This window comes from Heterodontus francisci, chromosome 22 (genome assembly GCF_036365525.1).
Source record: "Heterodontus francisci isolate sHetFra1 chromosome 22, sHetFra1.hap1, whole genome shotgun sequence".
NCBI lineage: Eukaryota > Metazoa > Chordata > Chondrichthyes > Heterodontiformes > Heterodontidae > Heterodontus > Heterodontus francisci.
This window is the reverse complement of record NC_090392.1, coordinates 29,969,096-29,993,092: the sequence shown is the minus strand read 5'-3', so window position 1 is coordinate 29,993,092 and position 23,997 is coordinate 29,969,096. Positions and strand designations below refer to the sequence as shown.

Here is a 23,997-nt window from a genome sequence, read left to right as displayed (position 1 = left end):
GAGTCTTGTTGAAAAAAATAGAAATTTTTAAATAAGGGGCTGGAGTGCAGCATAGTGTAGAGACTGCATTTTAGCTTGAGTTCTGTTTTATTATTTTTTAATAAAGTTATTTATTTAAAATGCATATAAAGGGGGCCTGGGGAATAAAGGTCCACTCGACAAAAATTAAAGGAGCCTGGGTTATACAGTTCTTTACACAGAGAGTGGTGGGTGCGTGGAATGCGCTGCCAGCGGTGGTAGTAGAAGCAGATACATTAGGGACATTTAAGCGACTCTTGGATAGGTACATGGATGATAGTAAAATGAAGGGTAGGTAGTTAGTTTGATCTTAGAGTAGGTTAAAGGTTCGGCACAACATTGTGGGCCGAAGGGCCTGTACTGTGCTGTACTGTTCTATGTTATAAAGGCTTCCTTTAAAAACAATTGGCTGAGATAGAGAGTAAAGCTCCCTCTACAAAGTTGCATCAAACACTCCCAGGGCAGATACATGGGTCTATTACCGTTACCTTTCTTGGATACCAAGATTAGGAGAGACTCTCTGGAATGTATAGGGAGCTGGAACTTGTCTATGAGAATATCCAAAGGTCTGACAATTGAAATAATCTAGAGTAATGATGAGGTGTTAGTCCTGACTCAGTGCTTATATTCTCATCTCTGAGTCAGTAGGTTGTGGGTTTAAATCTACATCCAGAGATTTGAGTATAAAATCTACACTGATATTCCAATGCAGTACTGGGGGAGTGCTGCACTGTCAGAGGTCCTGCCTTTCAGATGTCACCTTCAACCAAGACCCACCCCACCACCCCCAATCTGTCCTCTCAGATGGACGCAAATCACCCCATAAAGTTATTTTGAAGAGCAGGGGTGTTCTCCCCGGTACTGCCAATATTTATCCCTCAACCAACATCACTGAACAAGATTATGTGCTCGTAGCCACCTTTCTGTTTGTGGGTCTTTGCAGTGTGCAATTTTCCTTCTGTATTTCTGACAAAAGAAAGATTTGCATTTATATAGCACCTTTCATGCTGTAAAACACTATGGCACATCCTGAAGTCGTGAAAGACACTACACAAATACAAGACTTCCATTAACAAAGGAGGAAAGGCCCATATATGGAACAGTCAGTAACAGGACATCAGTCTCCTCTTAGAGAAATCAAGGATGCGAACTCTGTGTGTTTGACACAAGCTGATTTATTTGACAAACATCTGGAATATTAATAATCCCTATAACTGGAATGGAGTTTAACATCAACTGAAATAAACCCCACTGTTTAGAATGAACTTAGTTCAGCCTTGGATGTGATCATAATGCAGCAATAACAGCAGAATCCAACCCCTGCAGTCATTTGTGAACTCGCTGGTGTGTCAGCAGGTGGGATGACCGAGTGAATCCCTTCCCACACTCAGAGCAGGTGAACGGCCTTTCCCCAGTGTGTACTCGCTGGTGTGTCAGCAGGTTGGATGATTGAGTGAATCCCTTCCCACACTCAGAGCAGGTGTACGGCCTCTCCCCAGAGTGAATACGTTGGTGTTTCATCAGATAATTTCTGCACTTAAATCTCTTCTCACAGTCAGAACATTTAAAAGGTCTCTTATCAGTGTGAACAAGTTGGTGTTCAGTGAGATGGGATGAATTAGTGAATCTCTTCCCACATTCGGAGCAGGTGAATGGCCTCTCCCCAGTGTGAACCCGCTGATGTATCAGCAGGGTGGATGACCGAGTGAATCCCTTCCCACACTCGGAACAGGTGAATGGCCTCTCTGCAGTGTGAACACGTTGGTGTTCGATGAGGTCAGCTAACTGAGTGAATCCCTTCCCACATTCGGAGCAGGTGAACGGCCTCTCCCCAGTGTGAACGCGATGGTGTCTCAGTAGATAATATCTATTTTTAAATCTCTTCTCACAGTCAGAACATTTAAAAGGTCTCTTATCAGAGTGAACAAGTTGGTGTTCAGTGAGGTGGGATAAACGAGTGAATCCCTTCCCGCACGTGGAGCAGGTGAACGGCCTCTCCCCAGAGTGAACTCGCTGGTGTCTTAGCAGGTTGGAGAACTGAGTGAATCCTTTCCCACACACAGAGCAGGTAAACGGCCTCTCTCCGGCATGGCTGCGTCGATGAGATTCCAACTTTGAAGGGGAACTGAATCCCTTCTCACAGTCCCCACATTTCCAAGGTTTCTCCATGGTACAGTGTCCTTGTGTCTCTCTTGGTTGGATGATCAGTTGAAAACTTGTCCACACACACACGGGTATGGTTTTTTTCCCGCTGTGAATGGTGTGATTTTTTTTCAGGCTGTAGAACTGGTTAAAGCTCTTTCCACAGTCAGTGCACTGGAACACACTCGCTCGGGTGTTTGTGTCTTGGTGCTTTGCCAGTCACATTGATGTTTGAAATCTTTTCCCACAGACAGAACAAACATTTCTCCTTTCACATTCAAAGACCTATGATATTCCGGTCTTGATGAACCATGATTGTCAGAGCTCGAGATGTTTGGTTTGAGTTTCTCGTCTGCAAATCCTCCCCTTCTAAGCCCCTGTAAATGGAGTTTACAAAATCCATCACTGTCAGTCCTGGATAGAAATTCACAACATTCTTTCCTGCTGCTTCCTGGTCCAGGGTGACTGCGCAAGCGCCCTGCTGCATATTCCACCCGAGAAAAATGGCGGCCATTAACCAGGGTCTGTCACCGGGAGAAGATCCGCAGTTCCACCACGCTCAGTGCAAACGCGGGACCGATAGCTTCTTATTGGGGATGTTGAAGCCTACACGGGCTGTTTCTGATGTCTTCCTAACCACCTAGCGGCTCCATTCCTCTCTTCCACTCGACTGTTTCTCACCCGCTTCGGATCCTATACCATCACCACGTCCAGCACCTGCACTGCGCATGTTCCAGTCACAGCCAGATACCCACACTGCGCATGCTCGTCACAGCCTGACACTCGCACTGCGCATGCTCCCGTCATAGCCTGGCTCCTGTTGTGAGGAGAGGGCACATTCTGTCCTGCGGGGAATGCTGGGTGACAAACCCACCATTGAGAGGCCGTACTAGTCAATAAAAAATAATTTTTGATCAGATTGAGATTGGAGCCAGCTAGGCAGGATATAATAGCCGGGGAGGGGGTTACAAGGGGAGGGATACACTGTTCCATAAAACACTCCTGGAGCAGGTACAGAATGGGTTAGATGCACAGCAATGCTCCCTCTACACTGTCCTATCAAACAGTCCCAGGACAGGTACAGTTCTAATTGGTTGGTTAAGTTTGGAGTATTTCCTGTGTGAAATCAGGGGAAGCAGCAACTGCAGAGGAGAGAGGAGAGTGAGTGTGAGTGCAAAGTGAATCCATCTATTGGAGAGAAAAGACGACCTGCAATTTATTTTGGAGAGGTGGGTGTTGGAGCACCTGAAAGACTCTTGTTTGGACTGGTGGGGAGGGAAAAGAGCCCAGAAGATCCAGAGGTCAGGCTGCCAAATTTCTATAGGGAGCCCCTGTATTTGTACTCGCACTTTATTCCATCTTACACATGGAGTTCCTTCCCCACCCCAACTGCCTGGCTTGAGACAGCTGGAGCTGCCTGGGTGAAGAAAGTCTTGGTGTAACACTCGGGTGAAAAAGCTTCCTGCAACTGGAAGACAACTTTGGACTGACTGTGGTAAGGTGCTCCAACCACCTGCTCAAGGGAAACATGCCTCACAGCCTTTCTCTCCCTTCCAGTCCAGTCTGTGACTCCAGTCCAATCCAGTCTGTGACTTCAGTCCAGTCCAGTCCGGTCTGTGGCTCCAGTCCAGTCGAGTCTGTGGCTCTAGTCCAGTCCAGTCCAGTCCAGACTGTGGATCTAGTATAGTCCAGTCCAATCCAGTCTGTGGCTCCAGTCCAGTCGAGTCTGTGGCTCTAGTCCAGTCCAGTCCAGTCTGTGGATCTAGTATATTCCAGTCCAATCCAGTCTGTGGCTCTAGTCCAGTCTAGTCTAGTCCAGTCCAGTCTTTGGGTCTAGTCCAGTCTGTGGCTCCAGTCCCGTCTAGTCTAGTCCAATCCAGTCCAGTCCAGTCTGTGGCTCCATTCCAGTCCAGTCCAGTCTAATCTGTGGCTCCAGTCCAGTCTAGTCTAGTCCAATCCAGTCTGTGGCTCCATTCCAGTCCAGTCCAGTCTATGACTTCAGTCCAGTCCAGTCCAATCTGTGGCTCCAGTCCAGTCCGGTCTGTGGCTACAATCCAGTCTAGTCCAGTTAAGTGTGTTGCTCCAGTCTGGTCCAGACCTGTCCAGTCTGTGGCTTCAGTCCATTCCAGTCCAGTCCAGTCTGTGGCTCCAATCCAGTTTAGTCTAATCCAGTCAGTGCTTTCAGTTCTGTCCAGTCTGTGGCTCTGGTATAGTCCAGTCCAATCCAGTCTGTGGCTCTGGTATAGTCCAGTCCAATCCAGTCTGTGGCTCTAGTCCAGTCTAATCCAGTCTAGTCCAGTCTGTGGCTCCAGTCATTCCAATCCAGTCTGTGGCACCAGTCCAGTTCACTTCAGTCCAGTCCAAACTGTGGCTCTAGTCCAGTCTAGTTCAGTCCAGTGCAGTCCAATCTATGGCTCCAGTCCAGTCCAGTCTGTGGCTACAATCCAGTCTGGTCCAGTTAAGTGTGTTGCTCCAGTCTGGTCCAGACCTGTCCAGTCTGTGGCTTCAGTCCATTCCAGTTCAGTCCAGTCTGTGGGTCTAGTCCAGTCCAGTCTGTGGCTCTAGTCCAGTCTGTGGCTCTAGTCCAGTCCAGTCCAATCCAGTCTGTGGCTCCAGTCCAGTCCAGTCCAGTCCAATCCAGTCTGTGGCTTTAGTCCAGTCAAGACTGTGGCTCTCGTATAGTCCAGTCCAGTCCAATCTGTGGCTCCAGTCCAGTCTAATCCAGTCTGTGGCTCCAGTCCAGTCCAATCCAGTCTGTGGCTTTAGTCCAGTCAAGACTGTGGCTCGAGACTAGTCCAGTCCAATCCAGTCTGTGGCTCCAGTCCAGTCCAGTCTGTGGCTCTAGTCCAGTCTAGTCCAGTCTGTGGTTTCAATCCAGTCCAGTATAGTCCAGTCCAATCCAGTCTGTGGCTCCAGTCCAGTCCAGTCTGTGGCTTCAATCCAGTCCAGTCTAGTCCAGTCCAGTCCAGTCTGTGGCTCAAGTCCAGTCTATTCCTGTCCAGTCCAGTCTGTGGCTCCTATACAGTCTAGTTCAGTCCAGTCTGTGGCTCTAGTCCAGTCTAGTCTCGTCCAGTCCAGACCTGTCCATTCCAGTCTGTGGTACCAGCCCAGTCCAATGCAGTCCAGTCTGTGGCTCTAGTCCAGTCTAGTCCAGTCCAGTCCATTCTCGGGCTTCAATCCTGTCCAGTCCAGTCTAGTCTGTGGCTCCAATCCAGTTCAGTCCAGACCAGACTGTGGCTCCAGTCCTGTCCAGTCTAGTCCAGTCTGTGGCTGCAATCCAGTCCAGTCCAGTCCAATCTGTGGCTGCAATCCAGTCCAATACAGTCCAGTCTGTGGCTCCAGTCCAGTCCAGTCTGTGGCTTCAGTCCAGTCCAGTCTGTGGCTCCAGTCCAGTCCAGTCTGTGGCTCCAGTCCAGTCCAGTCTGTGGCTCCAGTCCAGTCCAGTCTGTGGCTCCAGTCCAGTCCAATCCAGTCTGTGGCTTTAGTCCAGTCAAGACTGTGGCTCGAGACTAGTCCAGTCCAATCCAGTCTGTGGCTCCAGTCCAGTCCAGTCTGTGGCTCTAGTCCAGTCTAGTCCAGTCTGTGGTTTCAATCCAGTCCAGTATAGTCCAGTCCAATCCAGTCTGTGGCTCCAGTCCAGTCCAGTCTGTGGCTTCAATCCAGTCCAGTCTAGTCCAGTCCAGTCCAGTCTGTGGCTCAAGTCCAGTCTATTCCTGTCCAGTCCAGTCTGTGGCTCCTATACAGTCTAGTTCAGTCCAGTCTGTGGCTCTAGTCCAGTCTAGTCTCGTCCAGTCCAGACCTGTCCATTCCAGTCTGTGGTACCAGCCCAGTCCAATGCAGTCCAGTCTGTGGCTCTAGTCCAGTCTAGTCCAGTCCAGTCCATTCTCGGGCTTCAATCCTGTCCAGTCCAGTCTAGTCTGTGGCTCCAATCCAGTTCAGTCCAGACCAGACTGTGGCTCCAGTCCTGTCCAGTCTAGTCCAGTCTGTGGCTGCAATCCAGTCCAGTCCAGTCCAATCTGTGGCTGCAATCCAGTCCAATACAGTCCAGTCTGTGGCTCCAGTCCAGTCCAGTCTGTGGCTTCAGTCCAGTCCAGTCTGTGGCTCCAGTCCAGTCCAGTCTGTGGCTCCAGTCCAGACCAGTCTGTGGCTCCAGTCCAGTCCAGTCTGTGGCTCCAGTCCAGTCCAATCTGTGGCTGCAATCCAGTCCAATACAGTCCAGTCTGTGGCTCCAGTCCAGTCCAGTCTGTGGCTCCAGTCCAGTCCAGTCTGTGGCTCCAGTCCAGTCCAGTCTGTGGCTCCAGTCCAGACCAGTCTGTGGCTCCAGTCCAGTCCAGTCTGTGGCTCCAGTCCAGTCCAATCTGTGGCTGCAATCCAGTCCAATACAGTCCAGTCTGTGACTCCAGTCCAGTCCAGTCTGTGGCTTCAATCCAGTCCAGTCTGTGGCTCTAGTCCAGTCCAGTCTGTGGCTCCAGTCCAGTCCAGTCTGTGGCTCCAGTCCAGTCCAGTCTGTGGCTCTAGTCCAGTCCAGTCTGTGGCTCCAGTCCAGTCCAGTCCAGTCTGTGGCTCTAGTCCAGTCCAGTCTGTGGCTCCAGTCCAGTCCAGTCCAGTCTGTGGCTTCAATCCAGTCCAGTCTGTGGCTTCAGTCCAGTCCAGTCTGTGGCTCCAGTCCAGTCCAGTCTGTGGCTCTAGTCCAGTCCAGTCTGTGGCTCCAGTCCAGTCCAGTCCAGTCTGTGGCTCTAGTCCAGTCCAGTCTGTGGCTCCAGTCCAGTCCAGTCCAGTCTGTGGCTCTAGTCCAGTCCAGTCTGTGGCTCTAGTCCAGTCCAGTCTGTGGCTCTAGTCCAGTCTAGTCCAGTCCAGTCCAGTCCAATTCAGTCTGTGGCTCCAGTCCAGTCCAGTCTGTGGCTTCAATCCAGTCCAGTCCAGTCTGTGGCTCAAGTCCAGTCTAGTCCAGTCCAGTCCAGTCCAGTCTGTGGCTTCAATCCAGTCCAGTCTGTGGCTCAAGTCCAGTCTAGTCCAGTCCAGTCTGTGGCTTCAATCCAGTCTAGTACAGTCCAGTCTGTGGCTCAAGTCCAGTCTAGTCCAGTCCAGTCTGTGGCTTCAATCCAGTCCAGAACAGTCCAGTCTGTGGCTCCAGTCCAGTCTAATCTGTGGCTGCAATCCAGTCCAATACAGTCCAGTCTGTGGCTCCAGTCCAGTCCAGTCTGTGGCTTCAATCCAGTCCAGTCTGTGCCTCCAGTCCAGTCCAGTCCAGTCCAGTCCAGTCTGTGGCTTCAATCCAGTCCAGTATAGTCCAGTCCAATCCAGTCTGTGGCTCCAGTCCAGTCTGTGGCTTCAATCCAGTCCAGTCCAGTCCAGTCTATGGCTCCAGTCCAGTCCAGTCCAGTCTGTGGCTTCATTCCAGTCCAGTCCAGTCTGTGGCTTCAATCCAGTCCAGTATAGTCCAGTCCAATCCAGTCTGTGGCTCCAGTCCAGTCCAGACTGTGGCTTAAATCCAGTCCAGTCCAGTCCAGTCTGTGGCTCAGGTCCAGTTTATTCCTGTCCAGTCCAGTCTGTGGCTCCTATACAGTCTAGTTCAGTCCAGTCTGTGGCTCTAGTCCAGTCCAGTCCAGTCTAGTCTCGTCCAGTCCAGACCTGTCCATTCCAGTCTGTGGTACCAGCCCAGTCCAATGCAGTCCAGTCTGTGGCTCTAGTCCAGTCTAGTCCAGTCCAGTCCATTCTCGGGCTTCAATCCTGTCCAGTCCAGTCTAGTCTGTGGCTCCAATCCAGTTCACTCCAGTCCAGTCCAGACTGTGGCTCCAGTCCTGTCCAGTCTAGTCCAATCTGTGGCTGCAATCCAGTCCAATACAGTCCAGTCTGTGGCTCCAGTCCAGTCCAGTCTGTGGCTCTAGTCCAGTCCAGTCTGTGGCTCTAGTCCAGTCCAGTCCAGTCCAGTCCAGTCCAATCCAGTCTGTGGCTCCAGTCCAGTCCAGTCTGTGGCTTCAATCTAGTCCAGTCCAGTCTGTGGCTCAAGTCCAGTCTGTGGCTCAAGTCCAGTCTACTCCAGTCCAGTCCAGTCTGTGGCTTCAATCCAGTCCAGTATAGTCCAGTCTGTGGCTTCAATCCAGTCCAGTCTGTGGCTCAAGTCCAGTCTAGTCTAGTCCAGTCCAATCCAGTCTGTGGCTCCAGCCCAGTCCAGTCCAGTCCAATCTGTGGCTGCAATCCAGTCCAATACAGTCCAGTCTGTGGCTTCAATCCAGTCCAGTCTGTGGCTTCAATCCAGTCCAGTCTGTGGCTCAAGTCCAGTCTGTGGCTCAAGTCCAGTCTACTCCAGTCCAGTCCAGTCTGTGGCTTCAATCCAGTCCAGTATAGTCCAGTCTGTGGCTTCAATCCAGTCCAGTCTGTGGCTCAAGTCCAGTCTAGTCTAGTCCAGTCCAGTCCAGTCTGTGGCTTAAATCCAGTCTATTCCTGTCCAGTCCAGTCTGTGGCTCCAGTCCAGTCCAATCCAGTCTGTGGCTCCAGTCCAGTCCAGTCCAGTCTGTGGCTCAAGTCCAGTCTATTCCTGTCCAGTCCAGTCTGTGGCTCCTATCCACTCTAGTTCAGTCCAGTCTGTGGCTCTAGTCCAGTCCAGTCCAGTTTGTGGCACCAGTCCCATCCAGTCTGCGGCTCTAATCCAGTTTAGTCTCGTCCAGTCAGGTCGGTGGCACTGGTCCAGTCCAGACCTGTCCATTCCAGTCTGTGGTACCAGCCCAGTCCAATGCAGTCCAGTCTGTGGCTCTAGTCCAGTCTAGTCCAGTTCAGTCCATTCTCAGGCTTCAATCCTGTCCAGTCCAGTCTAGTCTGTGGCTCCAATCCAGTCCAGTCCATACCAGTCTGTGGCTGCAATCCAGTCCAGTTCAGTCCAATCTGTGGCTGCAATCCAGTCCAATACAGACCAGTCTGTGGCTCCAGTCCAGTCCAGTTCAGTCCAGTCCAGTCTGTGGCTCCAGACCAGTCCAGTCTGTGGCTCTAGTCCAGTCTAGTCCAGTCCAGTCTGTGGCTTCAATCCAGTCCAGTCCATTCTCTGGCTCCAATCCAGTCCAGTTTAGTCCAGTCTGTGGCTTCAATCCAGTCCATAATAGTCCAGTCCAATCCAGTCTGTGGCTCCAGTCCAGTCCATTCTCTGGCTCCAATCCAGTCCAGTCTAGTCCAGTCTGTGGCTGCAATCCAGTCCAGTCCAGTCCAATCTGTGGCTCCAATCCAGTCCAGTCTGTGGCTCCAATCCAGTTCAGTCTAGTCCAGTCTGTGGCTGCAATCCAGTCCAGTCCAGTCCAGTCTGTGGCTCAAGTCCAGTCTAGTCCAGTCTGTGGCTTCAATCCAGTCCAGTCCAGTCCAGTCTGTGGCTCCAGTCCAGTCCAGTCCAGTCCAATCTGTGGCTCCAATCCAGTCCAGTCTGTGGCTCCAATCCAGTTCAGTCTCGTCCTGTCTGTGGCTGCAATCCAGTCCAGTCCAGTCCAGTCTGTGGCTCAAGTCCAGTTCAGTCTGTGGCTTCAATCCAGTCCAGTACAGTCCAATCTGTGGCTCCAATCCAGTCCAGTCTGTGGCTCCAATCCAGTCCAGTCCAGTCCAATCTGTGGCTCCAATCCAGTCCAGTCTGTGGCTCCAATCCAGTTCAGTCTAGTCCAGTCTGTGGCTTCAATCCAGTCCAGTCTGTGGCTCCAGTCCAGTCCAGTCTAGTCCAGTCCAGTCTGTGGCTTCAATCCAGTCCAGTATAGTCCAGTCCAATCCAGTCTGTGGCTCCAGTCCAGTCCAGTCCAGTCTGTGGCTTCAATCCAGTCCAGTCCAGTCTGTGGCTCAGGTCCAGTCTATTCCTGTCCAGTCCAGTCTGTGGCTCCTATACAGTCTAGTTCAGTCCAGTCTGTGGCTCTAGTCCCATCCAGTCTGTGGCTCTAGTCCAGTCTAGTCTCGTCCAGTCAAGTCGGTGGCTCTGGTCCAGTCCAGACCTGTCCATTCCAGTCTGTGGTACCAGCCCAGTCCAATGCAGTCCAGTCTGTGGCGCTAGTCCAGTCTAGTCCAGTCCAGTCCATTCTCGGGCTTCAATCCTGTCCAGTCCAGTCGAGTCTGTGGCTCCAATCCAGTTCACTCCAGTCCAGTCCAGACTGTGGCTCCAGTCCTGTCCAGTCTAGTCCAATCTGTGGCTGCAATCCAGTCCAATACAGTCCAGTCTGTGGCTCCAGTCCAGTCCAGTCTGTGGCTCTAGTCCAGTCCAGTCTGTGGCTCTAGTCCAGTCCAGTCCAGTCCAGTCCAATCCAGTCTGTGGTACCAGCCCAGTCCAATGCAGTCCAGTCTGTGGCTCCAGTCCAGTCCAGTTCAGTCCAGTCCAGTCTGTGGCTCCAGACCAGTCCAGTCTGTGGCTCTAGTCCAGTCTAGTCCAGTCCAGTCTGTGGCTTCAATCCAGTCCAGTCCATTCTCTGGCTCCAATCCAGTCCAGTTTAGTCCAGTCTGTGGCTTCAATCCAGTCCATAATAGTCCAGTCCAATCCAGTCTGTGGCTCCAGTCCAGTCCATTCTCTGGCTCCAATCCAGTCCAGTCTAGTCCAGTCTGTGGCTGCAATCCAGTCCAGTCCAGTCCAATCTGTGGCTCCAATCCAGTCCAGTCTGTGGCTCCAATCCAGTTCAGTCTAGTCCAGTCTGTGGCTGCAATCCAGTCCAGTCCAGTCCAGTCTGTGGCTCCAGTCCAGTCCAGTCCAGTCCAATCTGTGGCTCCAATCCAGTCCAGTCTGTGGCTCCAATCCAGTTCAGTCTCGTCCTGTCTGTGGCTGCAATCCAGTCCAGTCCAGTCCAGTCTGTGGCTCAAGTCCAGTCCAGTCTGTGGCTTCAATCCAGTCCAGTCCAGTCCAATCTGTGGCTCCAATCCAGTCCAGTCTGTGGCTCCAATCCAGTCCAGTCCAGTCCAATCTGTGGCTCCAATCCAGTCCAGTCTGTGGCTCCAATCCAGTTCAGTCTAGTCCAGTCTGTGGCTTCAATCCAGTCCAGTCTGTGGCTCCAGTCCAGTCCAGTCTAGTCCAGTCCAGTCCAGTCTGTGGCTTCAATCCAGTCCAGTATAGTCCAGTCCAATCCAGTCTGTGGCTCCAGTCCAGTCCAGTCCAGTCTGTGGCTTCAATCCAGTCCAGTCCAGTCTGTGGCTCAGGTCCAGTCTATTCCTGTCCAGTCCAGTCTGTGGCTCCTATACAGTCTAGTTCAGTCCAGTCTGTGGCTCTAGTCCCATCCAGTCTGTGGCTCTAGTCCAGTCTAGTCTCGTCCAGTCAAGTCGGTGGCTCTGGTCCAGTCCAGACCTGTCCATTCCAGTCTGTGGTACCAGCCCAGTCCAATGCAGTCCAGTCTGTGGCTCTAGTCCAGTCTAGTCCAGTTCAGTCCATTCTCAGGCTTCAATCCTGTCCAGTCCAGTCGAGTCTGTGGCTCCAATCCAGTTCACTCCAGTCCAGTCCAGACTGTGGCTCCAGTCCTGTCCAGTCTAGTCCAATCTGTGGCTGCAATCCAGTCCAATACAGTCCAGTCTGTGGCTCCAGTCCAGTCCAGTCTGTGGCTCTAGTCCAGTCCAGTCTGTGGCTCTAGTCCAGTCCAGTCCAGTCCAATCCAGTCTGTGGTACCAGCCCAGTCCAATGCAGTCCAGTCTGTGGCTCTAGTCCAGTCTAGTCCAGTCCAGTCCATTCTCGGGCTTCAATCCTGTCCAGTCCAGTCTAGTCTGTGGCTCCAATCCAGTTTATTCCAGTCCAGTCCAGACTGTGGCTCCAGTCCTGTCCAGTCTAGTCCAGTCTGTGGCTGCAATCCAGTCCAGTCCAGTCCAATCTGTGGCTGCAATCCAGTCCAATACAGTCCAGTCTGTGGCTCCAGTCCAGTCTGTGGCTCCAGTCCAGTCCAGTCTGTGGCTCCAGTCCAGTCCAGTCTGTGGCTCCAGTCCAGTCCAGTCTGTGGCTCCAGTCCAGTCTAGTCTGTGGCTCCAGTCCAGTCCAGTCTGTGGCTCCAGTCCAGTCCAGTCTGTGGCTCCAGTCCAGTCCAGTCTGTGGCTCCAGTCCAGTCTAGTCTGTGGCTCCAGTCCAGTCCAGTCTGTGGCTCCAGTCCAGTCCAGTCTGTGGCTCCAGACCAGTCTAGTCTGTGGCTCCAGTCCAGTCCAGTCTGTGGCTCCAGTCCAGTCCAGTCTGTGGCTCCAGTCCAGTCCAGTCTGTGGCTCCAGTCCAGTCCAGTCTGTGGCTCTAGTCCAGTCCAGTCTGTGGCTCTAGTCCAGTCCAGTCTGTGGCTCTAGTCCAGTCTAGTCCAGTCCAGTCCAGTCCAGTCTGTGGCTCAGGTCCAGTCCAGTCCAGTATAGTCCAGTCCAGTCCAGTCTGTGGCTCAAGTCCAGTCTAGTCCAGTCTGTGGCTTCAATCCAGTCCAGTCCAGTCCAGTCTGTGGCTCCAGTCCAGTCCAGTCCAGTCCAATCTGTGGCTCCAATCCAGTCCAGTCTGTGGCTCCAATCCAGTTCAGTCTCGTCCTGTCTGTGGCAGCAATCCAGTCCAGTCTAGTCCAGTCTGTGGCTTCAATCCAGTCCAGTCCAGTCCAGTCTGTGGCTCCAGTCCAGTCCAGTCCAGTCCAATCTGTGGCTCAAGTCCAGTTCAGTCTGTGGCTTCAATCCAGTCCAGTACAGTCCAATCTGTGGCTCCAATCCAGTCCAGTCTGTGGCTCCAATCCAGTCCAGTCCAGTCCAATCTGTGGCTCCAATCCAGTCCAGTCTGTGGCTCCAATCCAGTTCAGTCTAGTCCAGTCTGTGGCTTCAATCCAGTCCAGTCTGTGGCTCCAGTCCAGTCCAGTCTAGTCCAGTCCAGTCCAGTCTGTGGCTTCAATCCAGTCCAGTATAGTCCAGTCCAATCCAGTCTGTGGCTCCAGTCCAGTCCAGTCCAGTCTGTGGCTTCAATCCAGTCCAGTCCAGTCTGTGGCTCAGGTCCAGTCTATTCCTGTCCAGTCCAGTCTGTGGCTCCTATACAGTCTAGTTCAGTCCAGTCTGTGGCTCTAGTCCCATCCAGTCTGTGGCTCTAGTCCAGTCTAGTCTCGTCCAGTCAAGTCGGTGGCTCTGGTCCAGTCCAGACCTGTCCATTCCAGTCTGTGGTACCAGCCCAGTCCAATGCAGTCCAGTCTGTGGCTCTAGTCCAGTCTAGTCCAGTCCAGTCCAGTCCATTCTCGGGCTTCAATCCTGTCCAGTCCAGTCGAGTCTGTGGCTCCAATCCAGTTCACTCCAGTCCAGTCCAGACTGTGGCTCCAGTCCTGTCCAGTCTAGTCCAATCTGTGGCTGCAATCCAGTCCAATACAGTCCAGTCTGTGGCTCCAGTCCAGTCCAGTCTGTGGCTCTAGTCCAGTCCAGTCTGTGGCTCTAGTCCAGTCCAGTCCAGTCCAATCCAGTCTGTGGTACCAGCCCAGTCCAATGCAGTCCAGTCTGTGGCTCTAGTCCAGTCTAGTCCAGTCCAGTCCATTCTCGGGCTTCAATCCTGTCCAGTCCAGTCTAGTCTGTGGCTCCAATCCAGTCCAGTCCAGTCCAATCTGTGGCTGCAATCCAGTCCAATACAGTCCAGTCTGTGGCTCCAGTCCAGTCTGTGGCTTCAATCCAGTCCAGTCTGTGGCTCCAGTCCAGTCCAGTCTGTGGCTCCAGTCCAGTCCAGTCTGTGGCTCCAGTCCAGTCCAGTCTGTGGCTCCAGTCCAGTCCAGTCTGTGGCTTCAGTCCAGTCCAGTCTGTGGCTCCAGTCCAGTCCAGTCTGTGGCTCCAATCCAGTCCAGTCTGTGGCTTCAATCCAGTCCAGTCTGTGGCTTCAATCCAATCCAGTCTGTGGCTTCAGTCCAGTCCAGTCTGTGGCTCCAGTCCAGTCCAGTCTGTGGCTCCAGTCCAGTCCAGTCTGTGGCTCCAGTCCAGTCTAGTCTGTGGCTCCAGTCCAGTCCAGTCTGTGGCTCCAGTCCAGTCCAGTCTGTGGCTCCAGTCCAGTCCAGTCTGTGGCTCTAGTCCAGTCCAGTCCAGTCTGTGGCTCTAGACCAGTCCAGTCTGTGGCTCTAGTCCAGTCCAGTCTGTGGCTCTAGTCCAGTCTAGTCCAGTCCAGTCCAGTCCTGTCTGTGGCTCAAGTCCAGTCTAGTCCAGTCCAGTCCAGTCTGTGGCTCAAGTCCAGTCCAGTCCAGTCCAGTCTGTGGCTCAAGTCCAGTCTAGTCCAGTCCAGTCTGTGGCTTCAATCCAGTCCAGTCCAGTCCAGTCTGTGGCTCCAGTCCAGTCTGTGGCTTCAATCCAGTCCAGAACAGTCCAGTCTGTGGCTCCAGTCCAGTCTAGTCTCGTCCAGTCCAGACCTGTCCATTCCAGTCTGTGGTACCAGCCCAGTCCAATGCAGTCCAGTCTGTGGCTCGAGTCCAGTCCAGTCCATTCTCGGGCTTCAATCCTGTCCAGTCCAGTCTAGTCTGTGGCTCCAATCCAGTTCACTCCAGTCCAGTCCAGACTGTGTCTCCAGTCCTGTCCAGTCTAGTCCAATCTGTGGCTGCAATCCAGTCCAATACAGTCCAGTCTGTGGCTCCAGTCCAGTCCAGTCTGTGGCTCTAGTCCAGTCTAGTCCAGTCCAGGGCTCCAGTCCAGTCCAGTCTGTGGCTTCAATCCAGTCCAGTCCAGTCTTTGGCTCAAGTCCAGTCTAGTCCAGTCCAGTCCAATCCAGTCTGTGGCTCCAGTCCAGTCCAGTCCAATCTGTGGCTGCAATCCAGTCCAATACAGTCCAGTCTGTGGCTTCAATCCAGTCCAGTCTGTGGCTTTAATCCAGTCCAGTCTGTGGCTCCAGTCCGTGGCTCTAGTCCAGTCTAGTCTAGTCCAGTCCAATCCAGTCTGTGGCTCCAGTCCAGTCCAGTCCAGTCTGTGGCTTCAATCCAGTCTATTCCTGTCCAGTCCAGTCTGTGGCTCCAGTCCGTGGCTCTAGTCCAGTCTAGTCCAGTCCAATCCAGTCTGTGGCTCCAGTCCAGTCCAGTCCAGTCTGTGGCTTCAATCCAGTCTATTCCTGTCCAGTCCAGTCTGTGGCTCCAGTCCGTGGCTCTAGTCCAGTCTAGTCCAGTCCAATCCAGTCTGTGGCTCCAGTCCAGTCCAGTCCAGTCTGTGGCTCAGGTCCAGTCTATTCCTGTCCAGTCCAGTCTGTGGCTCCTATACAGTCTAGTTCAGTCCAGTCCAGTTTGTGGCACCAGTCCCATCCAGTCTGCGGCTCTAATCCAGTTTAGTCTCGTCCAGTCAAGTCGGTGGCTCTGGTCCAGTCCAGACCTGTCCATTCCAGTCTGTGGTACCAGCCCAGTCCAATGCAGTCCAGTCTGTGGCTCTAGTCCAGTCTAGTCCAGTTCAGTCCATTCTCAGGCTTCAATCCTGTCCAGTCCAGTCTAGTCTGTGGCTCCAATCCAATCCAGTCCAGTCTAGTTCAGTCTGTGGCTTCAATCCAGTCCAGTTCAGTCCAATCTGTGGCTGCAATCCAGTCCAATACAGACCAGTCTGTGGCTCCAGTCCAGTCCAGTTCAGTCCAGTCCAGTCTGTGGCTCCAGACCAGTCCACTCTGTGGCTCTAGTCCAGTCTAGTCCAGTCCAATCTGTGGCTTCAATCCAGTCCAGTCCATTCTCTGGCTCCAATCCAGTCCAGTTTAGTCCAGTCTGTGGCTTCAATCCAGTCCAGTATAGTCCAGTCCAATCCAGTCTGTGGCTCCAGTCCAGTCCAATCTGTGGCTCCAATCCAGTCCAGTCTGTGGCTCCAATCCAGTCCAGTCTAGTCCAGTCTGTGGCTGCAATCCAGTCCAATCCAGTCCAATCTGTGGCTCCAATCCAGTCCAGTCTGTGGCTCCAATCCAGTTCAGTCTAGTCCAGTCTGTGGCTGCAATCCAGTCTAGTCCAGTCCAGTCTGTGGCTCAAGTCCAGTCTAGTCCAGTCCAGTCTGTGGCTCCAGTCCAGTCCAGTCCAGTCCAGTCCAGTCCAATCTGTGGCTCCAATCCAGTCCAGTCTGTGGCTCCAATCCAGTTCAGTCTAGTCCAGTCTGTGGCTGCAATCCAGTCCAGTCCAGTCCAGTCTGTGGCTCAAGTCCAGTCTAGTCCAGTCCAGTCTGTGGCTTCAATCCATTCCAGTACAGTCCAATCTGTGGCTCCAATCCAGTCCAGCCCAGTCCAATCTGTGGCTCCAATCCAGTCCAGTCTGTGGCTCCAATCCAGTTCAGTCTAGTCCAGTCTGTGGCTTCAATCCAGTCCAGTCTGTGGCTCCAGTCCAGTCCAGTCCAGGCTAGTCCAGTCCAGGCTAGTCCAGTCCAGTCCAGTCTGTGGCTTCAATCCAGTCCAGTATAGTCCAGTCCAATCCAGTCTGTGGCTCCAGTCCAGTCCAGTCCAGTCTGTGGCTTCAATCCAGTCCAGTCCAGTCCAGTCTGTGGCTCAGGTCCAGTCTATTCCTGTCCAGTCCAGTCTGTGGCTCCTATACAGTCTAGTTCAGTCCAGTCTGTGGCTCTCGTCCCATCTAGTCTGTGGCTCTAGTCCAGTCTAGTCTCGTCCAGTCAAGTCGGTGGCTCTGGTCCAGTCCAGACCTGTCCATTCCAGTCTGTGGTACCAGCCCAGTCCAATGCAGTCCAGTCTGTGGCTCTAGTCCAGTCTAGTCCAGTCCAGTCCATTCTCGGGCTTCAATCCTGTCCAGTCCAGTCGAGTCTGTGGCTCCAATCCAGTTCACTCCAGTCCAGTCCAGACTGTGGCTCCAGTCCTGTCCAGTCTAGTTCAATCTGTGGCTGCAATCCAGTCCAATGCAGTCCAGTCTGTGGCTCCAGTCCAGTCCAGTCTGTGGCTCTAGTCCAGTCCAGTCTGTGGCTCTAGTCCAGTCTAGTCCAGTCCAGTCCAGTCCAATCCAGTCTGTGGCTCCAGTCCAGTCCAGTCTGTGGCTTCAATCCAGTCCAGTCCAGTCCAGTCCAGTCCAGTCTGTGGCTCAAGTCCAGTCTAGTCCAGTCCAGTCCAGTCTGTGGCTTCAATCCAGCCCAGTATAGTCCAGTCTGTGGCTTCAATCCAGTCCAGTACAGTCCAGTCTGTGGCTCAAGTCCAGTCTAGTCCAGTCCAGTCTGTGGCTTCAATCCAGTCCAGTATAGTCCAGTCCAATCCAGTCTGTGGCTCCAGTCCAGTCCAATCTGTGGCTTCAATCCAGTCCAGTATAGTCCAGTCCAATCCAGTCTGTGGCTCCAGTCCAGTCCAGTCCAGTCCAATCTGTGGCTGCAATCCAGTCCAATACAGTCCAGTCTGTGGCTTCAATCCAGTTCAGTCTGTGGCTGCAATCCAGTCCAATACAGTCCGGTCTGTGGCTCCAGTCCAGTCCAGTATAGTCCAGTCCAATCCAGTCTGTGGCTCCAGTCCAGTCCAGTCCAGTCCAATCTGTGGCTGCAATCCAGTCCAATACAGTCCAGTCTGTGGCTTCAATCCAGTCCAGTCTGTGGCTTCAATCCAGTCCAGTCTGTGGCTCCAGTCCAGTCTGTGGCTCTAGTCCAGTCTAGTCCAGTCCAATCCAGTCTGTGGCTTCAATCCAGTCTATTCCTGTCCAGTCCAGTCTGTGGCTCCAGTCCGTGGTTCTAGTCCAGTCTAGTCCAGTCCAATCCAGTCTGTGGCTCCAGTCCAGTCCAGTCCAGTCTGTGGCTCAAGTCCAGTCTATTCCTGTCCAGTCCAGTCTGTGTCTCCTATACAGTCTAGTTCAGTCCAGTCTGTGGCTCTAGTCCAGCCAAGTCCAGTTTGTGGCACCAGTCCCATCCAGTCTGCGGCCCTAATCCAGTTTAGTCTCGTCCAGTCAAGTCGGTGGCTCTGGTCCAGTCCAGACCTGTCCATTCCAGTCTGTGGTACCAGCCCAGTCCAATGCAGTCCAGTCTGTGGCTCTAGTCCAGTCTAGTCCGGTTCAGTCCATTCTCAGGCTTCAATCCTGTCCAGTCCAGTCTAGTCTGTGGCTCCAATCCAGTCCAGTCTAGTCCAGTCTGTGGCTGCAATCCAGTCCAGTTCAGTCCAATCTGTGGCTGCAATCCAGTCCAATACAGACCAGTCTGTGGCTGCAATCCAGTCCAGTGCAGTCCAGTCTAGTCTGTGGCTCCAATCCAGTCCAGTCTAGTCCAGTCTGTGGCTGCAATCCAGTCCAGTTCAGTCCAATCTGTGGCTGCAATCCAGTCCAATACAGACCAGTCTGTGGCTGCAATCCAGTCCAGTGCAGTCCAGTCCAGTCTGTGGCTCCAGACCAGTCCAGTCTGTGGCTCTAGTCCAGTCTAGTCCAGTCCAGTCTGTGGCTTCAATCCAGTCCAGTCCATTCTCTGGCTCCAATCCAGTCCAGTTTAGTCCAGTCTGTGGCTTCAATCCAGTCCAGTATAGTCCAGTCCAATCCAGTCTGTGGCTCCAGTCCAGTACATTCTCTGGCTCCAATCCAGTCCAGTCTAGTCCAGTCTGTGGCTGCAATCCAGTCCAGTCCAGTCCAATCTGTGGCTCCAATCCAGTCCAGTCTGTGGCTCCAATCCAGTTCAGTCTAGTCCAGTCTGTGGCTGCAATCCAGTCCAGTCCAGTCCAATCTGTGGCTCCAATCCAGTCCAGTCCAGTCCAGTCTGTGGCTGCAATCCAGTCCAGTCCAGTCCAGTCTGTGGCTCCAATCCAGTCCAGTCCAGTCTGTGGCTCTAATCCAGTCCAGTCCAGTCTGTGGCTCCAATCCAGTCCAGTCCAGTCTGTGGCTCCAATCCAGTCCAGTCCAGTCTGTGGCTCCAATCCAGTCCAGTCCGTGGCTCCAATCCAGTCCAGTCCAGTCTGTGGCTCCAATCCAGTCTAATCCAGTGCAGTCTGTGGCTCCAATCCAGACCACTCCAGTCCAGTCTAATCTGTGGCTCCAATCCAGTCCAGTCTGTGACTCCAATCCAGCCCAGTCCAGTCCAGTCTGTGGCTCCAATCCAGTCCAGTCTGTGGCTCCAATTCAGTTCAGTCTAGTCCAGTCTGTGGCTGCAATCCAGTCCAGTCCAGTCCAATCTGTGGCTCCAATCCAGTCCAGTCCAGTCTGTGGCTCCAATCCAGTCCAATCCAGTCCAGTCTGTGGCTCCAATCTAGTCCAGTCTGTGGCTCCAATCTAGTCCAGTTTAGTCCAGTCTGTGGCTCCATTCCAGTCTAATCTGTGGCTCCAATCCAGTCCAGTCTGTGACTCCAATCCAGCCCAGTCCAGTCCAGTCTGTGGCTCCAATCTAGTCCAGTTTAGTCCAGTCTGTGGCTCCATTCCAGTCTAATCTGTGGCTCCAATCCAGTCCAGTCTGTGACTCCAATCCAGCCCAGTCCAGTCCAGTCTGTGGCTCCAATCTAGTCCAGTTTAGTCCAGTCTGTGGCTCCATTCCAGTCCAGTCTGTGGCTCCAGTCCAGTCTGTGGCTCCAGTCCTGAGTGATTCAAGGCACATCTGCAGTAAAGGCCTGTTATTGAACCCGAACACGCTCTATCACCACCTCAGGTAAGTGACTCTAATGTTAATTTACTTTTTGGACTTTAAAGGTGGTTTTGTTACAGTTATTTTCAGCTTGTGCAGGTAAGGAACAAAGTGAAAAACGGAAGGTAAGTTAACTAATGTTTGGGTCGGGTCGGGCGTGGGAAAAAAATGGAAGGATTCAGGCCGAGTCGGGCTCGGGGTTGGATGGAGTTCTGTCGGGTCTCATTTGCAGACCCGAGCAGGCTTTTAATCTGCAGTGTTTGTGACTGGAGGAATTTCAGCTCAGAGTCATTGAGCTGGAGGCTGAGCTGCAGACACTGTTACACATCAGACTTGGCCATGTGAGCCGCATGGAAGATGGCAGGATCCCCAAGGACACATTGTACAGTGAGCTCGTCACTGGTATCAGACCCACCGGCCGTCCATGTCTCCTCTTTAAAGACGTCTGCAAACGTGACATGAAGTCCTGCGACATTGACCACAAGTCGTGCGAGTCAGTTGCCAGCGATCGCCAGAGCTGACAGACAGCTATAAAGGCGGGACTAAAGAGAGGCAAGTCGAAGAGACTTAGCAGCTGGCAGGAAAAGAGACAGCGGTGTAAGGAGAGAGCCAACTGTGTAACAACCCCAACAACCAATTGTATCTGCAGCACCTGTGGAAGAGTCTGTCACTCTAGAATTGGCCTTTATAGCCACTCCAGGCGCTGCTCCACAAACCACTGACCACCTCCAGGCGCTTACCCATTGTCTTTCGAGACAATGAGGCCAAGGAAAGAAAGAGTTAGGAGGGTGTGACTGTGAGTGAGGCAGGTATAGGGATTCAGAAGGCAGAAGTGTAAGAGCCTCAGCCCTTTGATTGTCCAACAGTTTCTTGCAGCCTGTATGGATGAAAGGGAAGGGCTGCAGGGTGGATAAGCAAATTGCCCATGGCTCTGGGCACAGGAAGCCTTTCAAGTGGTGGGGGGTGGGGAGAGTTAATAGGAATGTAGTGGTAGTAGGAGACAGTATAGTCAGGGGGATAAACACAGTTCTCTGCAGCTGAGGGTGAGACTGCAGAACGTTGTGTTGTTTGCCCAGTGCTAGGGTTTGGATCATCTGCTCAGGTATGGAGAGGAACTTGCAGTGGAAGGGGGAGGATCAAGTTGTTGTGATCCATGTAAGTACTAATTACATAGGTAGAACTAGGAAAGAGGTTCTGCTTCGAGAGTATGAGCAGCTTGTTGCTAAATTAAAAAAGCAGAACCTCAAAGGTAATAATCTTTAGATTATTACCTGAGGCACGAGCAAATTAGAGTAATGTAAATAAGATTAGAAAATTAAATGCGTGGCTCAAAGATTGGTGTGGGAGAAAAGGGTTTTGATTCATGGGGCACTGGCAGTACTGGGGAAAGTGGAAACTAGCATTGGAACCAGTATTCTGGCGAGTCATGTAGCTAAGGCAGTAAACTAAATAGTCGGGACGAAGGATCAAGAGAGGGAAGATATGATAAATTAAAGAACAGGAGAAGGCAAGAGACCAAGGGAGCAATAAGGGAATTGATAATCTGAATGTGGCAGGAAGGGACAGAGAGTGCGCCAGTAGATAAAGCTAGAGGTTGTGAAAATGATAAAAAGCCAGAATTAAAGGCACTCTATTAAAGGGACCAGGGTGTCCTTGTTCATAAATCACTGAAAGCTAATATGCAGGTGCAGCAAGCAATTAGGAAGGCAAATCAGGAAGTCACTCCTGACAGATGAACCTCTATCTGGAATATTCTGTATCACTACAAGTGTGGGGGCAAACAATGATTACTTGTGAAGGTAAAATAAATGCCAGGTATATCTCTAAATCAGCGTGATGAGAAAGTAAGTCAATAAACTAATCTTCTCATTTAAAGCTTCTTCACACAAATACACTTTGTTGTTGTTTTGATTAATAGTAAGATACATTTTTAAAGCCTTTATCTTTCCGAAATTGTCTCACCAGCCCTCCCATGTCAGACAAAATTTGTAATTGGCCCTGGTTTAGATGAATATCTGGGTGTATTGGACAAACTCCTTACCCTGCTCGAGAAGGCCGTTCTCAAAGTCATCATGAAGAAGGCTCAACTGGTAAGAAAGGAAGTTACCTTCCTGGTCTCAATCTTTCAGCTAAGGATTTCAGTCCTGACCAACACAAGGTAGAGATTATTCAATGACTCCCCCTACTTGTTTCAAAAACCTCCTCACGGTCACTACTTGGGCTAGCAGGCTAGCAGAGGAATTGTATATTGAGTTTTGCTGAACTTGCTAAACTACTGTATGACTGTATCGAAGGAGAATATTATTGAGGCATGGACTGCTGAACACACCACCTCAGCGGTGAAGCTCAAACAAGCTGTCATGCAGGCAACCTGCCCGTTGGCCCCTGATCCATCCCAGCCCTTTCACTTCAAGGTAGGAGCAACAGACTGAAGCCTTACAGCAGTACTCAGCCAAGGAAGAGGTGAAAATCTCCAACCTATTGCCCGTGTATCTCGCATGCTGGCCAACTTTTGGGCTATGAACACTTCACTTACATTATTGGATTTCATAAGGTAATCCTTCATTCTCCGCACACGCCATTACACCTTTTACTCAACCCCAGCGATACTCTTGTCTCTTCGTAGCATATTAGTAAATGGACTTGAACTCTTACAAAGAGACTTAGATATCACCCTAAGGCAAACCACCGTGTTGCCATTAATGCTAGCCTACCAAGGTCACCCACACCAGTGCCCGTTACCAGTGCTGGATCTCGCTGACCACCCAATGCTGCAGACACCTGTCCTAGACGCCTAGAATTCCTACATCGATGGGTCAACATATCATGTGAATGGATCTTCTCACACTGGATGTGCTATTGTCTTACCAGATCAATCCCTTCAGTTCAAAGTCTCAACCCACTCGTCACAACAAGCTGAGCTCATTGCCATCCTGGTTGCTGTCTAAATTACTGCCTCTACCCTCACAGATATCTGGTCAGATAGTAGTTACATGTACAATATGGCCCTTGCTCTCCCCTTGTATCACAAAACTCATACTGCTCCTCAGATGGTAAAGCCCTCCTGCATGCAGCTCTAATCCACACGCTGTGGAATACCCTGCAGAACCATAGTGCCCCTTGGTAAGGTTAATGCCCACCGGAAAGTCTCCTCACCCCACACCCGAGGGAACAACCTTGCGAACTGGGTGGCAAAGGAAGCTGCCCTGACCGGAGAGCCTGTACCCGGGTGGGTAATCTCATCCTCCCTTCCTGTCAGAACGGCGGTTACTGCCCCGCTCAATTTAACCGACCTCCAGAAATCACACCCACCCTACTCCCACATCATAGAGTGGCACCTACAGGGAAACCCCTTACCAGCCCCCTCAGCTTGGGCTGTGCAGACCAGCTTGCAAGATCAGGGCTCTACTCCCCTCCTGATAGCTGAAAACACCTGGGGTGAATGGGTTGTTTGCATTCTCCCCTCCCTTTGTGATGAGATGATGGACCTGTTCCATTCTCATCCCACTGGTGGACATTGTTCCACTCAGACTATCTTAGCCAAACTCTCTCAGGTTGGATGGTGGCCCAACATGACCTCACATGTTGAACAGTACATTAACAGATGCTTACCATGCCTTCAGATGAACCACCCTCCTCACACCTTTTTCTGTTTGCAGCCACCCCTTGAGGATCCTTCATTGAGCCTTTAACCAAATCTCCAGGTAACTACTCTTAAATGCTAGTAGTCGTTGATCAATTCACTAAATGGACTGAAGCCTTTCAATGTCGCAGTAATACAGCTCTGACTGCTGCCAAAACCCTATTAGTGTTCTCCAGGTGGCGACTGCACCTACAAGTGGATAAAAATCAGGAATCACATTTTACAGGTGAAATGTTTTTCACTTTACAAAAATTGTTAGACATTAAACATAAATTGCACATTTTTCATCATCCACAATCATCAGGGTCTGTGGAAAGGGGAAACAGAACACTGCAAACAATGAGTTTTAAATTTTGTGCAGAACACCCAACTCAATGGGTTAACATGCTTCTGCTTTGCCTGATAGCTATTAGATTAACTCCACACAGGAGCACTGGAATTTCTCCATACCAGACAATGACCGTAGGCTGATGAGGATTCCAGGGCACCTGGCTTTGACAGGCACCAATCTGCAAACCCTACAACCATGCAATCAAAAGTAGTTGGACAATTTGGTAGATTATATGGGTGAGATTAATCGGACTGTGGCTGGGAATTCAGGGGGTGTGGAAGAGCAATCTAAGAAACAATTTGACAAAAGGGTCCACCCTTTTGAATATCCGAATGGTGACAAGGTAATGATTCAAAATTATAGTCTGAAGGAACATTCCTTTGAATCAAAATGGACAGGTCCATTTAACATTGTGGACAAATTAAATCTGGCTGTTTATTTGATC

The 23,997-nt window shown here is 51.7% G+C and overlaps 1 protein-coding gene across 1 annotated transcript; it reads right to left on the bottom strand.

Annotated features, from left to right (window-relative positions):
* Positions 1 to 1,177: 1,177 nt before the first annotated feature.
* On the bottom strand, positions 1,178 to 23,386 carry LOC137381286 (zinc finger protein 436-like). Its single transcript, XM_068053627.1, has 2 exons — positions 23,191 to 23,386; positions 1,178 to 3,049 (listed from the first exon to the last, which is right to left on the bottom strand). The coding sequence occupies exon 2, from the start codon at positions 2,185 to 2,187 to the stop codon at positions 1,345 to 1,347; it is 843 nt and encodes a 280-aa protein (XP_067909728.1). The 5' UTR covers positions 2,188 to 3,049; positions 23,191 to 23,386; the 3' UTR covers positions 1,178 to 1,344.
* Between the last annotated feature and the right edge of the window lie 611 nt (positions 23,387 to 23,997).